The 22,894-nt window shown below is 48.7% G+C and overlaps 1 protein-coding gene and 1 pseudogene across 1 annotated transcript; one reads left to right on the plus strand and one right to left on the minus strand.

Moving 5' to 3' along the window:
• Positions 1 to 6,900: 6,900 nt before the first annotated feature.
• On the plus strand, positions 6,901 to 8,897 carry LOC126525007 (uncharacterized; annotated as a pseudogene).
• Positions 8,898 to 13,618: 4,721 nt separating this feature from the next.
• On the minus strand, positions 13,619 to 22,573 carry LOC126525134 (uncharacterized). The gene is made up of 3 exons (XM_050173188.3): positions 22,465 to 22,573; positions 21,936 to 21,968; positions 13,619 to 15,145 (listed from the first exon to the last, which is right to left on the minus strand). Exons 1-3 carry the CDS (start codon positions 22,505 to 22,507, stop codon positions 13,749 to 13,751), a joined length of 1,473 nt encoding a protein of 490 aa, XP_050029145.2. The 5' UTR covers positions 22,508 to 22,573; the 3' UTR covers positions 13,619 to 13,748.
• Positions 22,574 to 22,894: the final 321 nt, after the last annotated feature.

The raw sequence follows: 22,894 nt of genomic DNA on the forward strand, positions 1-22,894 counted from the left end.
CTCAGCGGAGTGGGTACTCCGCAAGGTTCTGTCCTTTCCCCTTTTCTCTTCAATTCCACACTCATTCCCTTAGCCCATGCTCTTCAAAATATCCCTCACCTTCACCACACCCTCTATGCAGATGACGTCACTCTGTGGACCACCCACGGCAGTGATGGTGACATAGAGGAAACCTTACAAACCGCTGCAAACATCACACAACAGCACGCACAAAGCATTGGTCTCTCCTGTTCCCCGGAAAAGTCTCAGATAATTTTCATGCGTCCCTCACCACGTACTCTTCCCACCGCCCCAATCACCGTTACTCTGGCCGGACACCCCGTCCCGGAGGTCGACACAATGCGGATCTTGGGCCTACACATCCAGAGCAACGGCCGGAACACTCTCACTATCCGGAAACTCAAGCGGGTGACGGAAGCGCTGTCGCACCTCATCCGAAGAGTATCCGGCAAACACTATGGCATGAAGGAGCGCGATTTGTGTCGTCTCATTCATGCCTTCATACTTAGCCGTTTCCTCTACACAATACCATATCTTCGACTTCGACAAGAAGAAATCGCCACCCTAGATGCTATGCTTCGTAAAGCCTACAAGGTGGCCCTACACCTCCCCCCTAACACGCAAACCACCAAACTTCTCCAGCTTGGGCTCCACAACACCACACACGAACTCATAGAGGCCCATAGACAAGCACAATACACTCGTTTAGCTCAATCTATCACTGGACGTTACATACTAGACGCTCTCCGAATTAACATACCAGCAGCCGACCCCACACTCCTATCAGTTCCCCGCTCCATACACACTCAGCTCACAGTAAAACCTCTCCCTCGGAACACCCACGCCACCTATCATTCGGCCCGCCGCAAAGCCCGCGCAAAAGCTCTACACAAATACTATGGTATCGAAGCTGACGCGGTATGGGTGGATGCGGCCTGCACGGGCGAAGACGCAGCAGCTGTAGCCGTTAACAATACTTTCCAACCCATCGCAACTCTCCACCTTCCTGGCGCATCCACCCCGGAATCCTCGGAAGAAGCGGCGATCGCGCTTGCCCTTACACACACTAATGCTCGCTACGTCTTTTCCGACTCAAAAACCGCACTCCTAAATTTTGCACGAAGACGAGTCCACGAGACCGCCTTCCGCATTCTCAGCTCGCCCTCCGCAAACCCGCCCCGCCAGGTGGAACTGATCTGGGTGCCTGCGCACTCTGGGAACCCCGGCAACGAAGCCGCCAATGACCACGCCCGAGGTCTCATCAACCGGGCGGCGGCGGAATCGGAGTCGAGCTCTTCCCGGGAGCGCATGCACTCTTTCAGCGAGCTGACCCAGGCATATCGCGCCGAACGTCAGCTATACCCCCCGCCCCACCAATCCCTTGGCAACTATCACCAAATACTATGGCGCCGCCTCCAGACCCGCACCCTTCCCTCCCCCTATTTTCTCTCCCGCATCCGCCCGGGAGCATACACCCCCTCGTGTGCTCAATGCACTCACCCCCATGCTACGCTTACCCACATTCTCCTTGAATGCCCGGTGGACCCTCCCCCGCGGGGCCCGGAGCTCCTGACTACATGGGAGGAATGGGAGACCCTTCTGCGCTCGACGGACCCGGCCAGGCAGAAGATCGCCACTGACCGGGCCGCCCACGTCATGGAACTCCATGAACTCACAAACGTGTAGCGCAGTGGGGTCGTGCGGGGACCCTGGGACCTACGTGCCCGAACCCCTTGGTCAATAAAGTTGTTTCTCTCTCTCTCTCTCTTGGGTTCTCCTCGTGTTGGAAATGCTCTTTGGTGAGTATGTTTTCTGCAAAGCGATCTAGTGATCTCGCCGATCTTTCGCCGATCTAGTGAGCTCGTTTCCGGTCAAACAACTGTAGTGTTGTGTTCCTGCATGCCTCCTCGTGGAACGTAAGCGGGGATGCGATCGTCGGCATTTGTGCGCTGTCCAAAGCTGTCGGCAATCTACAAAGACGGTTTAAACGCGTGAAAAGCTTCCCGGTTCATGCAGTACGTGTAGTGACCTTCATCTGTGGACTACCACGTTGACTGCCACTCACGTTGATTACCACACACGTTGACTACCACGCACGTTGACTACCACTCTACATACACGCAGGCGCACCAACAAAGGAATGCAGGGTCGATCGAAGCAGATTACAATGGCACGCACGCAGAAACAAGCGCGGTCAGGCACGGTCGCGGACGCTGCGAAGGAACGAAACACTAGAGTTGACGTCACAACACCGCGGTTTCCGGTCTCCGCTCGCATCGTCAGCGTCAGCAGCAGCGCGCGGCATTCGACGGGGGTCGGAGCTACAGCGCAATTTCAACCGACGATTACGTCGCTCCTGATTGAACTGTACACTACAGCATAGAATTCTTCCGCTGCTTTTACTACATGTTCGAGATTGCTGATATTATTACCCTGCTTATCTTTGAGTGCATACGTCTTGGTTTGTCCGAAACTGAGTTTCCTTCTCACTGATTTCAGGCTGCGTCAATTTTGACTGCATCCTCGGTGTTTCTCACCTTATAATTTCGAATATCCCTTTCTTCTTCTTGTTGATTAGTTTTGATAGTTCCGCGAATTCTATCTGATGCATTGAGTTGGACACATTCCTTCTTTGTCGTTATTTTATTAGGTCCTTTGTTACTTGGGAGCGCTTAGCTACTGGTTGCATTGGTGCCGTACCTCCCACTTCAATTGCTGCTTCTTCAGCCAGCCTACTTACGGTTGAATTCATTGCATCTAGGTCATATTCAACTCTCTGTTCTAAAACCACCTACTTGTTTGCAAGTGCCTCTCTGAATTGGTGTTCTTTTACCCTTAGTGCGTCTAGGTTGCCCTGGTTCTTGTTGAGCAATCTTACGCCTTCTCTCTTCAAATTTAGGTGAATCCTAGCCTCACTAACCCATTATCACTGCACTTTACCCTACCTAACAGTTCTACATCCTGTACTATGCTACGATTGGCAGAAAGTATGAAATCAATTTCATTCCTTGTTTCATCATTAGGGCTTTTCCAGGTTCGCTTTTTGTTCCAACGCTTCCTGAAGGCGTGCACCTTATTCATTCGCGAGGATTCTACCAACATCTCTTCTCGAGTGTTGCTAGAATCCAGGAAGGACAAAGACGAAGCGAATAAGGGGCGAATAATGAACACCTTCAACGCTTCCTGAAGGTGCTCATTATTCACTCCTTATTCATTTGCGAGGATTCTACCAACACCTCTCCTCGAGTGTTGCTAGAATCCAGGAAGGACGACGACGAAGAAGAAGCACTCGTCCCTAGTCATGGATCGGCTCCATGATTGCTAGCCAATTCCGCAGTGCTAATTACCTCGAACCAAAGTTTTGCTTGCACCAATGTGTCCGAGAATGCGAGCGGCATCGACCGATACCAGCTGACCCCAGAGGTGCGTTTTTCTTTGCCACATTTCGTGACTATTTCTACTGCCGCCTAGCGAAAGATTGCTTGGCTTAGGCGTGTTCCGCGGACGCAAAGCCCAACACCGTCGCACCGACAGCGGCCCGCCGTACTCCTCGGCGGCTGGCGCTCGCCAGCTCCGAGATGGAGGCGCCAGCTCAAACAACAACGATCGTGGACAATCACATGTGCGATCAAGTTCAAGGAAAAGAGATATCACCCTAGGTATACCACATCGATGCAGGATGGACGCTCGCGGGGGAACGCATGTCGAGGCTGCGCCAGCGGACCCCCGCCAGCGGCAAGCCCCACGGACTCGGCGGGAGTCAAACAAGCACGAGGCCGAAATTCAACAAGAACGTCAGAGCCTCGGTCATCAAGGGCAGCACGCATGCCAGCCATGCCACTAGAAGAACGCAAGATAGTTGTCAGACCCAGAAGTGGACTGGATATCGTCAAGACCGGCACCACCACCGTCGCTGCGGCCATACTCGCTGCGGCCAAGATCACGAGCGAGGAAAGCGCCACGGACACCATCTGCCCCAACACGCAACAGAACATCATTGTCGTCAGTACACCGAACGAAGACAACGAAGCAAGGTACGCTAAAATCCAGGAAATCTCTATTCAAGGCAAACCCTACGAGGTCAGCGCATATCGCAAGGCACCTCACGACACCGTAAAGGGCGTCATCAGAGGCACCCCCATCGACCCGAGCGCCGATGAGCTATATAGAAACATCTTCAACGAGAGGAACCCGCTAGCAATGGGTGCAAGAATGATTGGAAGCACGACCATCGCAGTGGTTCCAGGGACCCAAGGTACCAAACTTCGTCCAATACGGAATCGCCCTGATAACGTGCCGCCTCTACAGGAAACAGAGGTTTCTTGTAGAGGCGGCAGGAAACATGGACGTTTGTCAGCAGTGCGGCCGAGTGGGACACCGCAAGGACGTGTGCCTGACCCCAACAATCAAGACGCGCCTTTGCCTGCGGACTCGCGAACCCTACGGAAGACCATCGCTGTACCCAAAAATGTAAGTTGTGCGGGGACGAACACCCGACCGGAGACCGAACGTGCAAGGCCAAATGCAAGATCCCCTACGTAGTGCGCAAGCGACAATGGGAGCGCCGACAGGCCGAACGCCGGCTTCTGTCAGAATGCGATTTCCCGCCACCCGACAAGCCGCCAGATGCGCGGAAGCCAAGGACCCCATCGGAGAACCGCGCGCCTAAATCCAGAGACAGCAGCTGCTGCAAGAAAAGCCTCAACAGAAAAAGGTCACCATCACGTGAATGAGTCAGCTGGGTCGACGCAGTGAAAGGGAACAATATCAGGAACACGCAGAAAATCACCGAAGCCACGAAGAATGAAGTTATGAACAAGGTGCGTGTAGCAAATGAGACCCTAAGACAAGAAAACGCGGCGTTGCGAGCGACGATCAACAACCTCACGAGAGAGATCGCCGAGATCCGTCGTCAGTTGCTGCTATGCAACAACGAGCCTCTACAGAGAGCCACGCCAAGCACAAGCAAGACCGAGTAAACAACCACGAACATGCAGGAGACAGCCATAGAGGAACCGGCAGCGAAGAAACGAGCCCTCGAGGCCACGCGTACGCAAACAGAAAACGATCGCATCGACAGCCTCGAAGTGAATTTCGAAACGACATTCACCAAACTCGAACAGCTAATCAAGGCGATCATCGTAGCAGTGACAGCATTGAAACAAACAATGGAGACCTACGAAGCCGAGAACATGAACAGAGTCGCCTACATCGAAAGGACCCTACAGCCGATGATAAGCACCCGACGTTTGCGCTCCTCTTCGCGCAACATCCACCCAACCAGGGAGTGCCGTACACGCCAACGCAATCATGACCACCAGCGCAACACCAGCAACAGCAGGTGTAACAGCGTGGCAGTGGAACTGTCGCGGCTTCGGAAGGAAGAACGCAGTCATCCAACAGCGCATCGCACATGCCGCGCGCAAGCCGGAGGTTCTACTATTACAAGAAACACTAACCGCCACACCGTCCCTCCGCGGCTACCGAGTGCACAAGGGACCGCCCGACGGTAGAGGCCTGTGCACCCTGGTCAGGAAGGAACTCACGTTCGTCGAACACGAGCTGCAAAGCAATATCAAGATCGAGCACACACACTCACTGAAATCGTCCCGGGCAAGAAGACAAAAGGAAGCACATTTCTGCTCAGCATCTACAGCAATCCATCGCAGAGAAAAGACATTACTGGACAGACCCAGCACCGCAGCAGGCCGCAACACGCTGATCGCGTGCGGTTACTACAACGCGATGAACCCTGCCTGGGGCTACAACAAGTACACAGCAAATGGCCGCGACCTGTACCAAGACGCCACGGAACTCGACTTCGCCCTCATCACGGACCCGACACATCCGACGAGAATCGATAACTCCGTGTCCTGGGACACTACTCCGGTCCTCACGTTAGTGAAAAACGACATCCGGGGCGTGATCACCTGGAGAAACACGGGGACCGACCTCGGCAGCGACCACACCATCGTGGAAATCGGCATACCGGAACACAACTACACCAGCATCAAAAGACACAGATGGATAGACTGGGATGCCTTTCGAGACGCCAGAAGCCAGAAGAGCGACGGTGACGATGAGATCGAAGACATCGACTCGTGGACGGCCGAAATCACCAAGAGCGTACGCGACGCGAGCAAGGGCCAAAGTAGCCAAACAGTCGATACTCAATCGCAGGAAGAAACAACGGCTTAACCGCAGACTCAGAAAGAAGGTGGCGGAGCTGATCCGAGCGATCGAGGAACACTGCCGCGCGCTCTGCACGCAACAGTGAACGAGATCTGCAACGCGGCAGACGGGCAGATGCACAGCGGGAAGACGTGGAACCTGCTGCGACACCTGCTCGACAAAACCAAGACCAACTCACACCAAAGGGGCAGACTCGCCAGGCTCATACATAGGGCGGTCTCAGTACACGGCACCGACGAAGTAACAAGGCGCATTAACGACAAATACCTACCAACTACACCCACCGAACAACAAGCGCCGTACAGCGGCCTACCTAACGCAAAGCTCGATCGTGACATCGACGTCGAGGAGGTACGCGCGGCCCTGCACGACCTCAACAGCCGGTCGGCAATCGGCCCGGACTTCGTGACGAACAAGGCGCTCAAGAACCTCGACGACGGCTCGATTGAAAACCTCGCCAAATACTTCAACAAGTGCTGGAGAGCGGGCGCGCTGCGAAAGGTGTGGAAGACAGCCAAGACCATCCTGATCCCTAAGCCGGGGAAGCCGCCGGACACGGATAACCTCCGGCCCATCTCGCTCACCTCCTGCGTGGGCAAGGTGCTGGAGCACGTCCTGCTCAACAGGTGGCACGACTACCTGGAACAAGAAGGACTGTACCCGGCCACTTTGATCGGCTTAAGACAGCATCTCATCACGCAGGACCCGATGCTGCAGCTCAAATACCAAATCATCGACGATGGCTGCAGCGCTCGCGACAGCAAGGCAATCCTATGGCTCGACCTGCAGAGCGCCTTCGATAAGGTGAAGCACTCGGCGATTATGTCCCAATGCTTTACGCTCAACATGTGCGAAAGGTCTTACAACTACATCAAGTACTTCCTCATGGACAGGACCGCCGAGATACGAGCAGGCGACCTACAGACGCAAGAGAAAAAGCTCGGGAGCACCGGCACACCGCAGCGATCGGTCATTTCGCCGATGCTGTTCAACCTGGTAATGATCGGAGTGGCCGAAAAGCTCGCGGACATCGAAGACGTCAGGCACACCATCTACGTGGACGATATCACGCTGTGGGTGACCGGTGGCAGTGACGCCCACATCGAGGGCGCGCTTCAAGCCGCCGTCGACGCAATAGAAGACCAGCTGGAAGGCAGCGGACTGAGATGTTCGCCGAGCAAATCGGAGCTTCTCATACTCCCACCTACAAAAAGCAGCAGAGGCAATACCAGACAACGCGAAAAAAAAAAATCAGAATCGTGACCAAATCCGGCAACGTGATCCCCGAGGTCGGCAAAATTAGGATCCTAGGCATGGTCATCGAAAAGCACGGAAGAAACGGCGAAACCATCACCCGTCTCATGGCAAAAAGAGTCAACGCGATTCGAGTCCTTAAACGAGTCACTACCCGGAAGGCGGGCATGAGAGAGAGCCTTATTAGGCTCGTCCAATCCTTCGTCATCATCCACGTCACGTACGTTGCAGCCTCAGAACAGATGGCTGCAACACGAACGTAACAAAATCAGCGTGCTCATCAGAAGAGCGTACAAGACGGCGCTGAGCTTGCTCGAGTCCACTAGCACGACAGGCTTATTACAAGTCGGGATACACAATACGCTTGAAGAAATAGCCGAAGGGCAACGCACCTCTCAACTGGAGCGGCTGGCCATGACCAAAGCCGGGAGGAAGATGGTGGACGATCTGGGATTAAGATGCTCGAACGAGGTGGAGATAAAGCTTGTCGTCCCCGAAGGGGTCCGACGCCAGACCAGAATTGACCCCATACCGAAGAACATGAATCCCGAGTTCAACAAGGGAAGAAGAGCGGCGAGGGCCAAGGCTCACATCGACCAGCATGCCAACGACGAACACGCGCGGTACGTGGACGCGGCCGAATACCAACGGAGTGCCTTCGCAGCGGTCGTCATAGAGGCGTCAACCGGCGCCACCAGGATGGCAGCGAGCGTGAGAAGCGCCGGAGCGGAAGGAGTGGAGGAGGTAGCCATCGCCCTCGCCATCGCCGACGCAGACTGCCACACGGTGCTGAGTGACTCGAGAGGGGCGGTGCGAAACTTCGCCAAAGGCCAAATATACAGGGAGGCTGAGCGAATGCTGCGAGCGGTCAAACTACAAGACAGAAAAGTAAGAGTGAAGTGGTTGCCGGCGCACGCGGGCGCGCGGGCACGCGGGCAATGAGAGCCACAATGAGACGACACGCAGCAGCGCGAGCGCTAACCAACAGTGACCCGGCGACTGACCGTGCGACGTGGTTCGGAACCAAAGACCGCCTGACAGATTGCAATGAATTCACGAAGGCTTACCGCCTGGCTCGCAGGACTCTCCCACCCCCGCACCCGAGGCTTAGTCAAGCAGAGGCAGTACTACTGAGACAGCTCCAGACCGGATGGCTACCAAGACCGAGACTGATGCATCGCATGTACCCCGAGACATATCCGACCAATAAGTGCAGAGTCTGCCGGAGGTAGACCGCAGATTACACGCACATCTTGTGGGACTGCGTTAAAAATCCAGATGAAGCAAAATCAAGAGCGCTACCACCGCGGCTCGAAGCAGCCGCGAAGAGCTACGACCGAGACGAACAGCTCTGGGCCATCCAGCGGGTCCTCGGGGCGCTCGAAAGGCAGGGACCCAGCGAGCCGGCAACGGCGAGTGGAGACCCGCGTTCAGTAACGGCGACTTCGTAGATGAAGTCGCGGCGTGCGAGCGCCCAACTGCAGGCACAAATAAAGTTGGCCCCAATCCAATCCAATGTTAGAATCCACGCCGTAGTTGCCAATTGCTTGTTCACCAGCCTTCTTTCTCCCCACCTTTGCAATAAGTCGCTCGTCGCTAAGTATACTGAGTATGCACTATTCACATGGCTAATTCAGCATCTTCATAAAAATGTTCTATTTCTTCATCATCGTGACTGGACGTTGGAGTGTAGGCTTGTGCTACCTTTATTCTATACCTGCTATTCAGGTTTATTACGACTACTGCTATCCTCTCACTAATGCTGTAGAATTCGACAATGTTGCCGGCTATGTCCTTATGGATTAGGAATCCTACACCGAACTGCTTCTTATATGGTAGTCCTCTATAGCAGAGGACGTGGCCATTTGCGAGCAGTGTGTAAGTGTCTCCAGTTCTTCTAACCTCACTAAAGCCAATGATATCCCAAAGGATGTCTGATAGTTCCTCAAAGAGTCCTGCTAGGCTAGCTTCACTCCTGAGGTTTCGGGTGTTAAACGTTGGCCGGGCCAGTTTCCATTGGCGGCCTGTCCGGGTCCAGAGATCCTTAGCATCCTCTGCTGCATTACAGGTCTCACCGCCGCCTTGGTCAGGTGCTCCGCAGGTGCTGGGGACTGAGGGCCATCGGTTAATCGTATGGGTTGTTTGGGAGGAAGTGGCCGAATACTGCACCAGGCAGGCCAATTCCTCATTTGGTGAGGGAGTGCCTGGTTGAAACTTAGTGGGTCTTGCTAATTTGGCTGTACCTGGATTTGTATAGCCCCACTATAGCTCGGCGTTTCTCCTGGTGTCAGGCGCCACTCCAAGCCTGGATATGTAGTGTACTGTGGGAGGTGAATTCAAGTTTCCTACCTTAAAAACCGCGAGTATTCGCACTTCAGAGCATCCAAGAGCATCCGAGCATCCAAGCTAGCTCAGTCAGATAACTCTGCGGTCTGTCAGGTCACCTCATGTCTTACAATGCCAGACCAGAGGATTCTACTTGCCTGAAAACATGATTGAATTATCCGGGATATACGGGTATTGCTGATCGCAAGGGGTGGCACAACATAGTATTTCTGGATGGTTTTAACATCGTGGTTTCGGAGTCTCCCGTACGCATGCGGCCATGAACGTGGCTAGGTACACGATATATTTTCGGCGAACTTGAACAGCACTTAAAAGTAGTGTGGAAAAAATGGAATTGAATGAAAGAGAAACTTTCAGGGCACCTACCGGAGTTCACGAGTCGTGTATGGACGGAGGTACACCAAACAGCTTACAGTAGCGTCTGCCGGCCTCAGCAATCGGAGAAGTCTTTCCGAACGAGAGGGAACTGATACTGAGGCACCGCCCAAGGCTGAGATTTCGGGTGTGAGGAGGGTGCATTGGCAGACTTTCGCTCAAAGGGAGTGGCGAGACGGGCCGCCAGAACATTATGGTTCGGAGCTGCGCGTAAAATAGGTGACTTTGCGAATGGCCTTGCTCTATGCTTGGAGAGCGCTTATACGATGCCTCCTTTAAGCTACAGCGAATGCGTCTGCCACGAGTTAGACGTTGTTTGTGTGCTTTGCGCGGGAAAGCTACTGGCGTTCCTTTTTCCACCGCACTTCCAATACTTGCAATTTAGCAGTTGCGAATACACGCTCGTGATCTGCGGCAGCCCAAACGGTAACACGTGAAAACGAATATAAGTGCACATGTAGAAGAAATAAGTGGACGCGAACTACGGCCGTTTTTGACGTTGTGAAAATTCTATATATGAACTTTACAACTGCTCTCGCTAGGTTATTTTTTTCCCGTATTATTATCGCTACGCTGCACACCTTCTCATCACTTTGCTCTCTTCCTTTTGGGCGACGTTACTTTCTTTTTTTTTGGGGGGGGGGGGGGGGGGAGTTCTCACTAGAAAGTCAGCGCAGGGCATGTCGGTAGAGTCAGTCTAGGCTCATTTTGTGTATCTGAAATGCCTGGAGACATGCTTTTATTTATCTGGGATCTACGGGTTTTGCTGATCGCAAAAGGGGGCACAGCATATTATTTCTCAATGGTTCTAACATCGCGGGTTCCAAGTCTCCCGTACGCGTGCGGCCATGAACGCAGCTAGATACAGAATATATTTTAGGCGAATATGAACAGCACTTAAAGGTAGTGTGGATAAAAACAAAATTATCTCGCGAACGTCGCCTCCTTCCGAATTACTCATATCAGCGTCTCCCGGTGGTAGCCCGGCCAACCGTTTGCTGCGGTGAAGAGGCAGTATAGCTCGGTTGTCCAGCGTGGTCTACCCAGCACCTTCACCAAAAGTGTTACGGACGAAATAGGTTTATCTACAAGATGATAGATGGTTATCGTAGAACAAGGAACTGAACGGTCATGCAAGGCCAACAGGCAGCGGCCAGCTCTTCGCGAAAACCTCTACTTTCGCTTCCTTCGGCTGTGTCGTGCAGCGCGACAATATAGCATACATATACCTAAATATATGCGCAATTTCACCGCAACACCGGTGGAGACAACTAAAATTATTCTGTAGCATCCTTTTAATTTCTATGGCTACAAAACACATCCGTCCACGCACCATGGCTCCTAGGCGGAAATGTGTATCGAGGGGCTTTATAGGCATTCGAGCGTTTTATTCGTGAGTATGCGGCTGAATAGAAACTGACGCGTGTGCACGTGTTATCATTGGTCATAGGTGGCGTGGAGCACGCGCAAATAGTTTTAGTTCGTGTTGGGACGAGAAATGTATGCGTGTGATGCAGGTAATAGAGGTCGACCGCACCTGATGAACGCGTTGCTAACAAGAACACACTGTTCGTGTTAGGAAGGCGTTCAGGATGCAACCCGATTTACCAAATTAGGTAACTATGTTTGGTGATATTCTTGTCCTGAAGAAATCTTATGTCAGCCACAGAAAAGCGTGCATTTTGACATCTTGTGAACTTTTTTTCGGAATAAGAAAGGGTAACAGTAAACAGAAAAAGATTGTGACCTAAATGTTAAACTATCGGGATGTTGTACAAGGTGTCGTAGGTTCGATCCCACCAATGGACAAATTAATTTTCTTTCCTTTGAAGAAGCCAAGAACGGTAAAAGACTGGTAACAACTGACTTACTTACAGCAAAGTGCCTGGGATGAGGCAAAGAATGGCTTCGTAATGAAACGTTTGCAGCACGGCGCCTTGCGGTTTCGCCACCTTTTGCGATGGACCAATGAACGAGACATAGAGGTGCCGGCACTTGCGTAGTGCAGGTGGTAATCTGTGGAGAGCGCATCTCTATTGGTCACCTGACTCTGGCACAATCACTTGTGTTTTATAGGCAGTGATAACGCAGCAGTGGACGTACGTTCGCTTTTCAACTGTCTTCAGGACTGGTCTGATGCTTGTGCTGTCTGGAATTAGAAAGCATGCGTTGATTCGCGGCTACGACGTCTCATTCAGTTTCTCGGATATTCGCATTCTGCCTGGAGTAGCGGACGTCAACTTCACGCAGCATACGATGAGCACGAGAGAGGTTTTCGACATATTCATCTCACGATTTGAGCTGGCGATTTGACTTATACTAAGGAGGAAAGCGAGATTGAGTGACGTAGAACGTTAGCTTCGTTGCCTGCATTTCAGTTTTTCAGTCGAAATACCGAAATTACGTCTGGTAATGTAAGGATACTTGTAGTTCACGTTGACTTATTTACTATTATGCATGCGTCAAGCGCACCTTGCTCGTGGAGAGAAATGCCGGAATGTCCAAAATAGCAGCTCTGATAGGTTATATCGCACCACTTATTGAATGCAAACCCAAGTTGCAATACGATTAGAGTTTAAAAGATTTTGTCTAGTTATTCCTACGCATGCAGCAAGGTTTCACGTTGGCGAAAGACAGAAAATAAGGGCAAATTTTTACACCGCCGTGGCTACGGGTGTGCGCAGGAATTGCAACGAGTTGAAGCAGACATGACAATTAAAGAATCAACAATAAAAATCAGGCAATCGACTAGAATTATTTTTTCAATCCGAATTATGTTTGGCCAGAAAAGTTTCATTGCTTTTATTCTCTATCATAAAATGGAGAGAAACGGAGCGAATCTTTTAGAATAAGCAAATTCTGTGATTGCTGCATCCTATATTGGTAGACAATCTTGTATTTTGGTTACGAAATGCGTTCATTTATGGTACGTTTGTTGTCTGCAATCATATATAAAATGACGCATAGCAGGCCTTGTTGCATTAGTTTAATAACGCATGAATCGCGACACAACGACTTACGCAGCAGCTTAGTGTAACGGATCGCACACTCCTAGTAAATTATTTTTCGAGTCTTAACCGTTTTTGCTATAAAGAGTGGTTATTGTCAAAATAAATCTTGTGGATAATAGATGCATTAGTCAGCGTCCCCTTAACCGTGCTGCCGTCAAGCTAAGAGAGCTTTCAGTGGTATTTGGGAAGCACCAATTATTTTTTAATAGAAGACGCATTATTCCTGAGTTGGCGCTTGAAGATCATTTTCATGCAGACTTTGATTACTATTTGTGGCCCATTTACTTTGTGAATACCACCCTGCCTGATACATTTTGTTTAAGCAAGGACTGATTCTGCACTTCCATGGTCTCCATATTTTGTAGTTAAAATATCGGACAGTGCCGTGCCTGAGTAAGTTAGCTGTCGACTGCTGCTGAATACGTTGAAGGCAACGTATAACCAAGGGTGTCGGGTTTTTATTTTGAAGAACAAAAAAATGAGCAAATGAATCAAAATACGTTGCGCGGGCTGTAATGTCTGCTTGCATGAGGCAGATCCCATTTAGGGTCGTTTAGGAAAACAAGCATTTTAAGATCTTTGCTGTGGCCATTCCGTGTTCACACTAGCCGTCTTTACGTTAGGTGAATTGCTGCCATGGTAAGCTTCATTGATTCCTCTTGATCCTGCCTGGTTTTGACCTGGTGATCCTCCGAATACTCCACTGTATCCGGCATTTGAGGCGACGCCGAATGCATTGACAGGTGTTTCTCCAAGCCTGGTGTCGTAGCTGCCGCCAAGGCTGCCTGCCTGGCCACTTTCAACGTATGTGCTAGGCACTCTCCTCAAATCTTGATATGGTATTAAATTTGCGTAATAGTTGCGTCCTCGGTTCGCAGATTGCAGGTCTGCTGAGATTCCACCATATGAGGTGCCTTCATTGCTTCGTACAAGGGGATTCTGGTCCTGTGCAAAGCTGCTACCAGTTCCCTGCCATGTATTTGGTTGGGCTGAAAAACTATCACTGGAACTTTCGAAACCTCTCAAGTCGTTTAATCCTCCGCTCCCAGAACCGTACATTTCGTTAAATGGAATTCGTTGACTTCCAACACCAAGATTTGTCATGTGACTGAGACTGCCGTAACCGGTACCACCATTTGCGGCGTCGCTGAAGTATCCGCCACCTCCTTCACCGCTCGTTCTGGGAATGCCACCTGTGACATCACTTGAGGTTTCGCTAGGTATCCAGTAGGGGCCGTTTTGAGGACCCTGTTCATTACCTGATCCGTACAAGTCACTACTGTCTCCTGTATTTTGCCCCCCGAGCCTCACCGATACAGGTCCGCTTACTACACCAAGACCATCTGTTCCCCACCGGCCTCCACGGCCATCAAATGTATCTGTGAAGCCAGAGTCACTGCCTTCGCCTAAACGCCGTCCTGACTGCCAACCTGGTTCACTGCGCCCCCACTGTGACTTTGTACCAAGGTCATCACCACCTTGCCCCTCTTCAGTTCCTTCGCCCACTGACCTCTGTCTTGCCGCTGCGAGCAGAATTTTCTTAAGTAGGATTCTGAGCAGCAACCGTTTTAGCCTTCGTCGCTGGCTTATGGACTCATCACCTGAAGAATAGTCACCACCTTGCCTTCCCCATATTTCTCGATCTTCTCCTGATCCACCACCATCCCGTGACCGTGGACGTCTGCCAATAAGGATTAATATGACTCTGCGGCGAGGAATGCGTTTGATACCACCATACTGGTCAGCATCACTTCTTCCGTAGGTGTCGCCATCATCTAGTGTGCCTGTATTTTCGCCTTGAAATTCACGAGATGCAGCGCCGTATCCACTTCCGCCGTATGATGTGGTGCCACCATTGTCAGCGTCAAGTGCGTTTCCACTGCGGAGGAGATATTGCACAGGTACACCTGTAAATTCACCCTGATCTCCAAATTCGGAGATTCTGCTCGTCCTTTCGGTAAACTGCCCTGAAAAAGAAAAATATAACTGTTTACAGATGAGTAAAAGGCAACTGAAGACAAATTGTAAAGCCCTATAGTAATGCTGCTTTACAGGATAGGAGAAAAATATCTGGCGATTTTGCGTCGAATGCGTTAGCATTGCGTCCCCCTCTTTGAGGTACCAGATGCATGATTATACCATGTTCATCACATTGCAAAGTGTTCTTCAGGAGCTCACTCGACACACTTCACACCTCTTCAAGGAGCGAAGTGCAACTGTTGGTGCGCCGGAGCAGACCACCGTCAGTAACAACATCCACGGGGTGATAATGTTTAAGTTTCACTGGATTGTTTAGATTCATTTCGGCAGATAGCCTAATTCTTGTCGTTGAGCTGGATGACTTAAGGAGGTGGACTTCACTAGCACGAGAAATAGAAACACATTGCGAATTAGTTAACAAAAATTACTCTTTAATTTCTTCATTCATAACTTGCGAGACACTTCAGCATCTTATATTTGAGTGTCCCGCTTTCAGTGCGCAGTGCATGACGCTAGTGAGACACTATCAACTCCTTGGCCTGCGGTGTACGACATTGGACGAATGTTTGTATCGCAGTGGTTGTTCGTCTAGACGTGATGAGGCTCATCGTGCTCTACTTACTTTTCTAGAGGTAACTAACTTAGATTCAAGTTTGTAGCGTCGAAACTATTCTAGTCAACATTCTGTAGTAGCGTGCCCTTAAGTGACTGGCCCTACTGTGTGTTATTCTTTAGATTTGTCCTGTTGCTCTTCATTTCCCCTTTCCTCCCCTTCTTCCTATCTTCCATTTCTGGGTTGCTGTCACCTCCCTTCTGAAGAGTAGGTAGGCGTTGTGCCCCTTCCGGTTCCAGCCTGCTCCTCGCTTGCCCTTTCCTGTTAATTGTATATATGTGTTCAAGCAAATAATAATAATAATAATAATAATAATAATAATAATAATAATAATAATAATTTTACTGCTAATATTGCAATTTACAAATTGCGTCCGGTGATATTTCAAGATTTATCCACTTGAAATGAACCTCCTGAATGGTACCAGTTTCAATGCATAATTCCCCAATGTGTGGGACGACCTACATGGGCATTCCTGTTACAGTGGGATTCAATGAATAAAAGAACATGAATAGGTATTCGTGTAGCGCGATCAAAAGACATGACAAAAGACGCCACACTAGCTCACACACGGTGCTAAAATACAGGAAAACCTATGCAAGATTCGTTTCAAGAGACCCACAATGCAACTTGCATAAAATAACTTTCTGATGTAAGGGTAAGCGGAAAAATAGTGAATTTTGACGGTGTGTGTTGATGTCGCATACCTTGAAACTGGCGTCATTGTGGAAGTTCAATTCAAGTAGATAGGCCTTGCAAACTCACCGGTTACAATCCGTAAATTGCAATATGTGCCGTAAAGTAAATAATCAAGCATTCATTGGGGATCTCTAGTTATTAGGTAAATATGCGGTCTGCTTCTCCGTGCAAGTAATGTCCGCCTCTCTGAATAATTTAGTCAAGGACTATAGTTATCTGCAACACCCGATTCTTAAGCATGCTATGCAGCTTAAAAATTAGGACCCCGTATATGTATATATATATATATATATATATATATATATATATATATATATATATATATATATATATATATTCACACGAAAGGGAAGGGAACAGAGAGGCCCGAATTTTATTAATTTATAAGTAGCCAACAAGCAAAGGCATTAAGGTAAACAGGGGAAATTACTTCTTACTAAATGAATGAAAAACATGATGCATTAATGGAAATGAAACTGAAAGAAAAAACAACTGGCTGCAGGTGGGGTTCAAACCCACGTATTTGCATTACGCGTGCGATGCTCTTACTAATTTAGCTACCTCGGTGCCGTCTGAGGTATTCATGTTTCACTACTAGGGCTAACCCTGGGATCGTTAGCCAGCCCCACAACTCACAAACCTTGGCGGTGGATGTGGAGCATCCTTTCTCCCGCAGGTGTCATGAGTAAGGGATCTATTTGGAGGACGGCAACTGGTCAATAAACCCACACATGCTTCCTGACGGCATCAGAGTTACCGGATTCGAGACCCCCGTAATGTAATGAACGAGAAGAAAGGGAACCGAGGGGCTCCATTTTTATTAATGATATCATGAATAGCCAACAGACAAGGACAGCAAGGGCAACTTAGAGGAAATTACTTCTACTTACTAAATGGATAATGAATTTACAAACAAATGGAAATGAAAGTACATGAAAAAACAACTGGCTGTAGGCGTGATACGAACCCACGTCTCCGCAATACGCGTGCGGTGCTCTTAGCAATTGACCTACCGCGCGTCGTTTTCCCATCTGCTTTCTGGGGTATTTTGAGGGTCTCGACCGGCAACATTGAAGCATTCAGGTAGCACGTGTGGGATTATTGACTAGTTGTTTTCACCCAGAAAGATCACGTACTCGCCACGCCTGCGGCAGAAAGGATGTTTCACATCCGCAGCCAAGGTTTGTGAGTGGTGGAGCCGGCTAACAGTCCAATGGTTAGTTCTAGTAGCAACACATAAATACCCCGGAAAGTGGATTGGATTACGGCGCTTTGGTAGCTGAATTGGTTAGGGCATCGCATACGTAATGTGAAGACGTGGGATCGTTCCCCACCCGTGGCAAGTTGTTTTTCATCCACTTTCAATTGCCATTAATTTATGATTTATTTATTTGAATTTTAAGTACAAATAACTTCCCCTGTGTTGTCCTTGGTGTCTTTGTTGGTTTTTTATGATATGATTATTAAAAATTGGACTAATAAAAGCCCAGAAAGAAGCCACTTGTGAGATGGCCTGGCACCTTGAGCTAAATGCGTGGCGCATTCGAACCCACATGCACTCTCTGACATTGTGCGCCGAAATGTGAAAGTGTTACGCGGTTTTACTAAGAGAGCAATTAAGGGCTAGAAACATATGTTACACTCGGTTGGTCGAAACTGAGTGCTCTGAGCCCATTGGGCGCGTCGTGTCTGAGCTCCTGCTCCCACAGAACACGCCAAATTGATTCAGAGCTCCTGCTCAGTCAGAATTCGGCTCCTGCTCAAAGCGCCCGGAGGGGCCCTCACTTTCAAGCTGAAAGTGCGACCGAAATGTGATGGAGTTTGCGTTATGTGGTTTCTGCAGCTTTTGTTGTTGGCATGACGCCGGCCTCGCCGGCATGTCGCTGCGCATGCATGCCGTGTTTCTGTACAACACAAGACAAGCTGCCGTGTTTCCTGTTCCGGCCTTCGATTGCTGTGGCGAGGGGCAATGTGTTCATGTTGGTCAGGCTTTCTCTGGCTCCGGTGAGAGCGGTCTCCATATCGTTGCAATGCGAAACCGATCGCTATAGGGATCAGCCGAAAGTACCACTAGTTATTTTGTTTTGCCTTTGCGTCTGGTTTGTTACGATGAACACGGCTGCTGGCTGCTGTCAGGAACAACGTGAGTGTATTCTCGTCCGGCCGATTCCTCATCGCCACGTCGTTAAGACTTTCGTATACAGTTGCGCACGCAGTACGCCGTGAAGACACTACTGTGGCGCTACTAATGAGGAGAGAGGAATGATGTGCCACTTGTCGCTGTGAGAACCGAGGGGGACGCCAAGCCAACCCTCCGGATAAGGAAACGCCACAGCGCGTCCGTGTCGCTGACCCGACAGTGGTCACTGCACCCTTTTGGAGGCGCTTTTTGTGCCACGCTCACTATGCCAGGTGTCTTCACTCTGGTATTTTTTCTTCTCTCTTACCACTTTCCTTTCCCCGCTATAGCCGTTGACTGCTCAATAAATCAGTATCTAAACGGATCACAAATAGTGAAGTTTGTTCATGGCCAACGCCACCCTGCTTAGCTAACGCGTTGCGAGAAGTTAGCAGTCGCCTTAGAGCGACAGTATTTAGAGTCAGCTCATGTACGGCGCGAGTACTTGCGCTGAAACATTGAAGCTGATTATCAGAGTAACTTGCGGCGGCAGCTCAATTACTACGGCATCGCGCTGGTCAGCACGAGATAGTGGGTTAAATTACCGCCGCGGTGGCCGCATCTTGATGAGGATGGAGTGTAAGAAAGTTGGTATACTGTACTTTAGGTGCACGTCAACGAACTCCGCCGGAGAAGAATTGGTGTGAACGAGACTATTCTTTTGTCATTTTTTAAAATAATTCTCCAAATAAGCGAATAGCTTGCTCACTCCAATGAAGTATCCGCGGTAGTTTGTGGATGACTGAATAACACCTGATTAAAAAGCAAGTCTGTGAATTTGACATAACGGCTATTTTAATGACGTTCTCAAGCATGAAGCATGATGTAGGTGCCAAAAAAAATAAAAACATGCACTCCCCTAGAATAAAAGAAAAATAAAGAACTTGAGGTTTCAGACACCGTCGGATCTCTTGATCACTATGAAGATATCAGCATGGGCGAGGGGCCATTTATGGATAAGTTGGCGCAGTGTACAGGTGTATATCTCGGGAAGGTTACCCCGCGTCCTATTTATCCCTAAGTTAACCATAATTTTCCACAGCTTTCAGTTAGCAACTTTGAGAGGATGCGTCCTCCTAATAACGCGGATATTTATGGCACTCATTCGTCAATTTCACGGTATTTGTAGCAATATACTAACCATATACAAAACACTGCTGTAATGCAGCAAAGACGCAAGGACTAAGGGCCGTAAATGCGCATTTTATTAATGCGATGTACAATCTCGACGCTGCTAAGTTGTTGAAGTTCGGGCGGCCTTCTCAAATATCATTTTTTGAAAATGCTGTCTATTGAGGTATGCTTGTGCACTGTGGCGGAGTTGAATAAATAGCCCCAGAACCAATGTTCAAAATTCATGAAAATGCAGCCCTCCATTCAAGAATGAGAATTCCAGACGAACGCGCCTATTTGGCCAAATACGGAAAACCGCACTCGGCTCCCGAAGAAAGCTGTTAACTTCAAATAGCGCTCAAGTATGGAGTCAGGCATACAGGTATAGTGTGGCCGCCATCATGCAAGGCATTCCTGCAAGTATACCAGAACCTAAATTGGGAAGGAATACGCCAGTCAATCAGTTGAACCAGTATTTCAGTTTTATACAGAAATGTGTGATCTGAGACAATAAAGCAATCCAAACGAGCGTTTCACAAAGTCCTCGAGCCCATAAAGCACTATTGGCTGTTGTGACAAAAATATGAGGCAAAATATAGCAAAATAATCTCGCACAATGAATACTCTTAGTTTTATATTGGAAAGTTGTGTTCATTCGACTACATAATTATGCCGAATTTTACACATTACAAGGCTGGGAGTGCGCACAGATGAGGACTAAAATATTAGGAGAATTTATCCATTGATCATTCCTGCACGATTCTGCTGCCTTTGCCAGAACATTTATGTGAAAATAAATATCACATATTTGTGTTTACCAGAAAGCTTCCACGTAAGATTAAGTACAGGGTGATCAAGAAATAACTGGCAAATGCAAAAATAACGAGGCATGCATGAACATAAACCGGACTGCAATGAAGATGGCGTGTGATGCTCATCAACGGTGGAGGTTGATATTCAGTAAAATGATTGAGGACACGAAGCAGCGAAGTTTTATGCAAGGTCAGAAGATTGATGTAGCGTAAAAATGACTGAATGGCCAGGTGACAGGAAAAGAGCTTGTGGTCAATTATTATAGGGAATCGGATCATGGAAAGAGCGTAAGCAGAAGAAACAAAAATGGATTAGAGCGCATATGGCATGCACAGTCATTTATTGGTATCCATATACCAAAATTCCTCTAACGAATGCTGCATGGTCAGCCCATACTGTCACTTGGAACCTCTGCGAGATAAAAACTTGGCCTCAAAGATGGACAAGATGAAACAACCAGTGGTGGACCGGTCAGTATATTTAGGCTACGCACCTGTACTTTTTTCCTGGTTGCTTGAATTAAAATTTAACTTCAACTTAGATTGCAGCTTGATGTCTTTGATATGCCATTTAAGTGCGTTGCTAGCACGTGCGCTCAATCTGCACTATTTTCGTAATTTCATTTTGCACAATAAACTGCAAAGAAATAATAACGATATCTTGGGCTGGAAACTGGTAGATGGGATCTTCTAAAATGACAAAACACATTTTGGCGTGCTGACAAGACATCGTTCATCTCGTCCTCTTATGTCGTAGTGTGTTCCTTTGATAGCTTGACCCATGGTAGCAGTATTTTGCCATTATTTATTGTTCCATGACGCAGAGCAGGCGCTGCTTTCGAGCTCAAAATGCCGTATTTCCGGAGCATGCATTGCTTACATCTATAGTAGTACAGTGGCATTGGAGGCCTAAGATTTCGTTTTCTTCGTCCTATGGTGAGGATAGAGCTGATGATGGGGAGAAATCCTGATGATGGCAGGTTGATGACGACTATGACCGTCATCTTTGTCAGCCTAATGGAGTGGAACAGACCGTCAGGTGATAATGAAAAGCAAAGTAAGTTTCGCGGATTTAACTGCTATTGGAAGAGGAGCAGAGTGCAGTTTATAAAATAGCTAATACTCCACGAAGAGACTTCTCACTGAGAAATTATGGTCGATAGTTACTCTTGAAGCCGTCGTTTTCGGGTTTCGCGTTCGCCGCTTGTGCACTCCATCTTAATGATGACGTGGACAGCAGCTTTCCATAGCGTAGGCGTTTACGCATCAGGGGCTCAAATTGTAACGTTTGTTGCTGGCGGAAAATTGACACGTGTCATCTTGTAGCATGCACATAATAAATATGAGTGTCGAGGACTTACTACTGGCTTGACAGGTCTTAAGGTTATCGAACGCTGTAAAAGAGGAAATAGCAATGTGTAATCACTGGGCCGAAATGCAAACGTTGTCTGATTCAATTACGCCTGGCGTCAGTTTCTGCTCTCCCGAATTTAAAGAAAAATGATTGCCAAGATTTTCTTGCGTCTTATGGCAATGTAATTACAAGTTAGAGACAATGTGATTTTAACTCAGAAAAACATACAGTTTTTAGCCTTGGTGGAAGTGTTGCTGATATCTTTCGTTAACCCTCTCTCACGGAGAATGGTTGTAGCACCTCGCTCCAAAAAGCATCTGCTGGCTTTTCATTTTCAAATTTTATTGAGCAGAAGGTCGTTTCAACTTTCTATTGCTTCCGAGACCATTGAGCAAGGTATGTCTTTTTGTCAATAAGCAAAAAGCGTGCACATAACAAATTGTATAAGTTAGTAATTGTTATGTGTTCATGGCTGCGCAGAATGGCAACAGGATATATACAAGCTGTAAAAGTTGAAAAAGTGCATCTAAGCTTACCTATAAGGCCGATCAGTAGAGCTGCAAGGCTGAGCGACTTCATTGTGCTGCTTTATAGCTGCACAACCTGGTCGGACCGGGTCTCCTGTTCCATATGCTTTTTATACCGATTTATCACACGCGAAGTCCCACGTACCTGTGTCTAGCACTTTATACGAAGCCATTATTTCGAGCGCTGTGTTCTGCATGTGCTATTGTGCGCTCTAACCTTCAAGCTGCAAAATCTATAGGCAAAAAGATACTGCTCCGACTGTACTCAGCAAATGCTGTTGCTGTTGAAGCGAACTATGCCGCTTGCATTCTGTTAAGTACAGATTTATTGCACTGTCAGATGGAGTAGAGGCCATAATTTCATCGTCATTTTATCTATTCGTCGATTTTCAAATTCTCGCTGTTACATCAAATAACTTGCTATGCCTACGAGAAACTT

Source organism: Dermacentor andersoni, chromosome 3 (assembly GCF_023375885.2).
Source record: "Dermacentor andersoni chromosome 3, qqDerAnde1_hic_scaffold, whole genome shotgun sequence".
NCBI lineage: Eukaryota > Metazoa > Arthropoda > Arachnida > Ixodida > Ixodidae > Dermacentor > Dermacentor andersoni.

Coding starts and splice junctions, on each gene's coding strand:
- LOC126525134 (XM_050173188.3), bottom strand. CDS start 22,507: ATGAAGTCGCTCAGCCTTGCAGCTCTACTGATCGGCCTTATAG. Junction 21,969..22,464: donor TCTACTGATCGGCCTTATAG/GTAAGCTTAGAT, acceptor CCTCTTTTACAG/CGTTCGATAACCTTAAGACC. Junction 15,146..21,935: donor TAAGACCTGTCAAGCCAGTA/GTAAGTCCTCGA, acceptor TTTCTTTTTCAG/GGCAGTTTACCGAAAGGACG.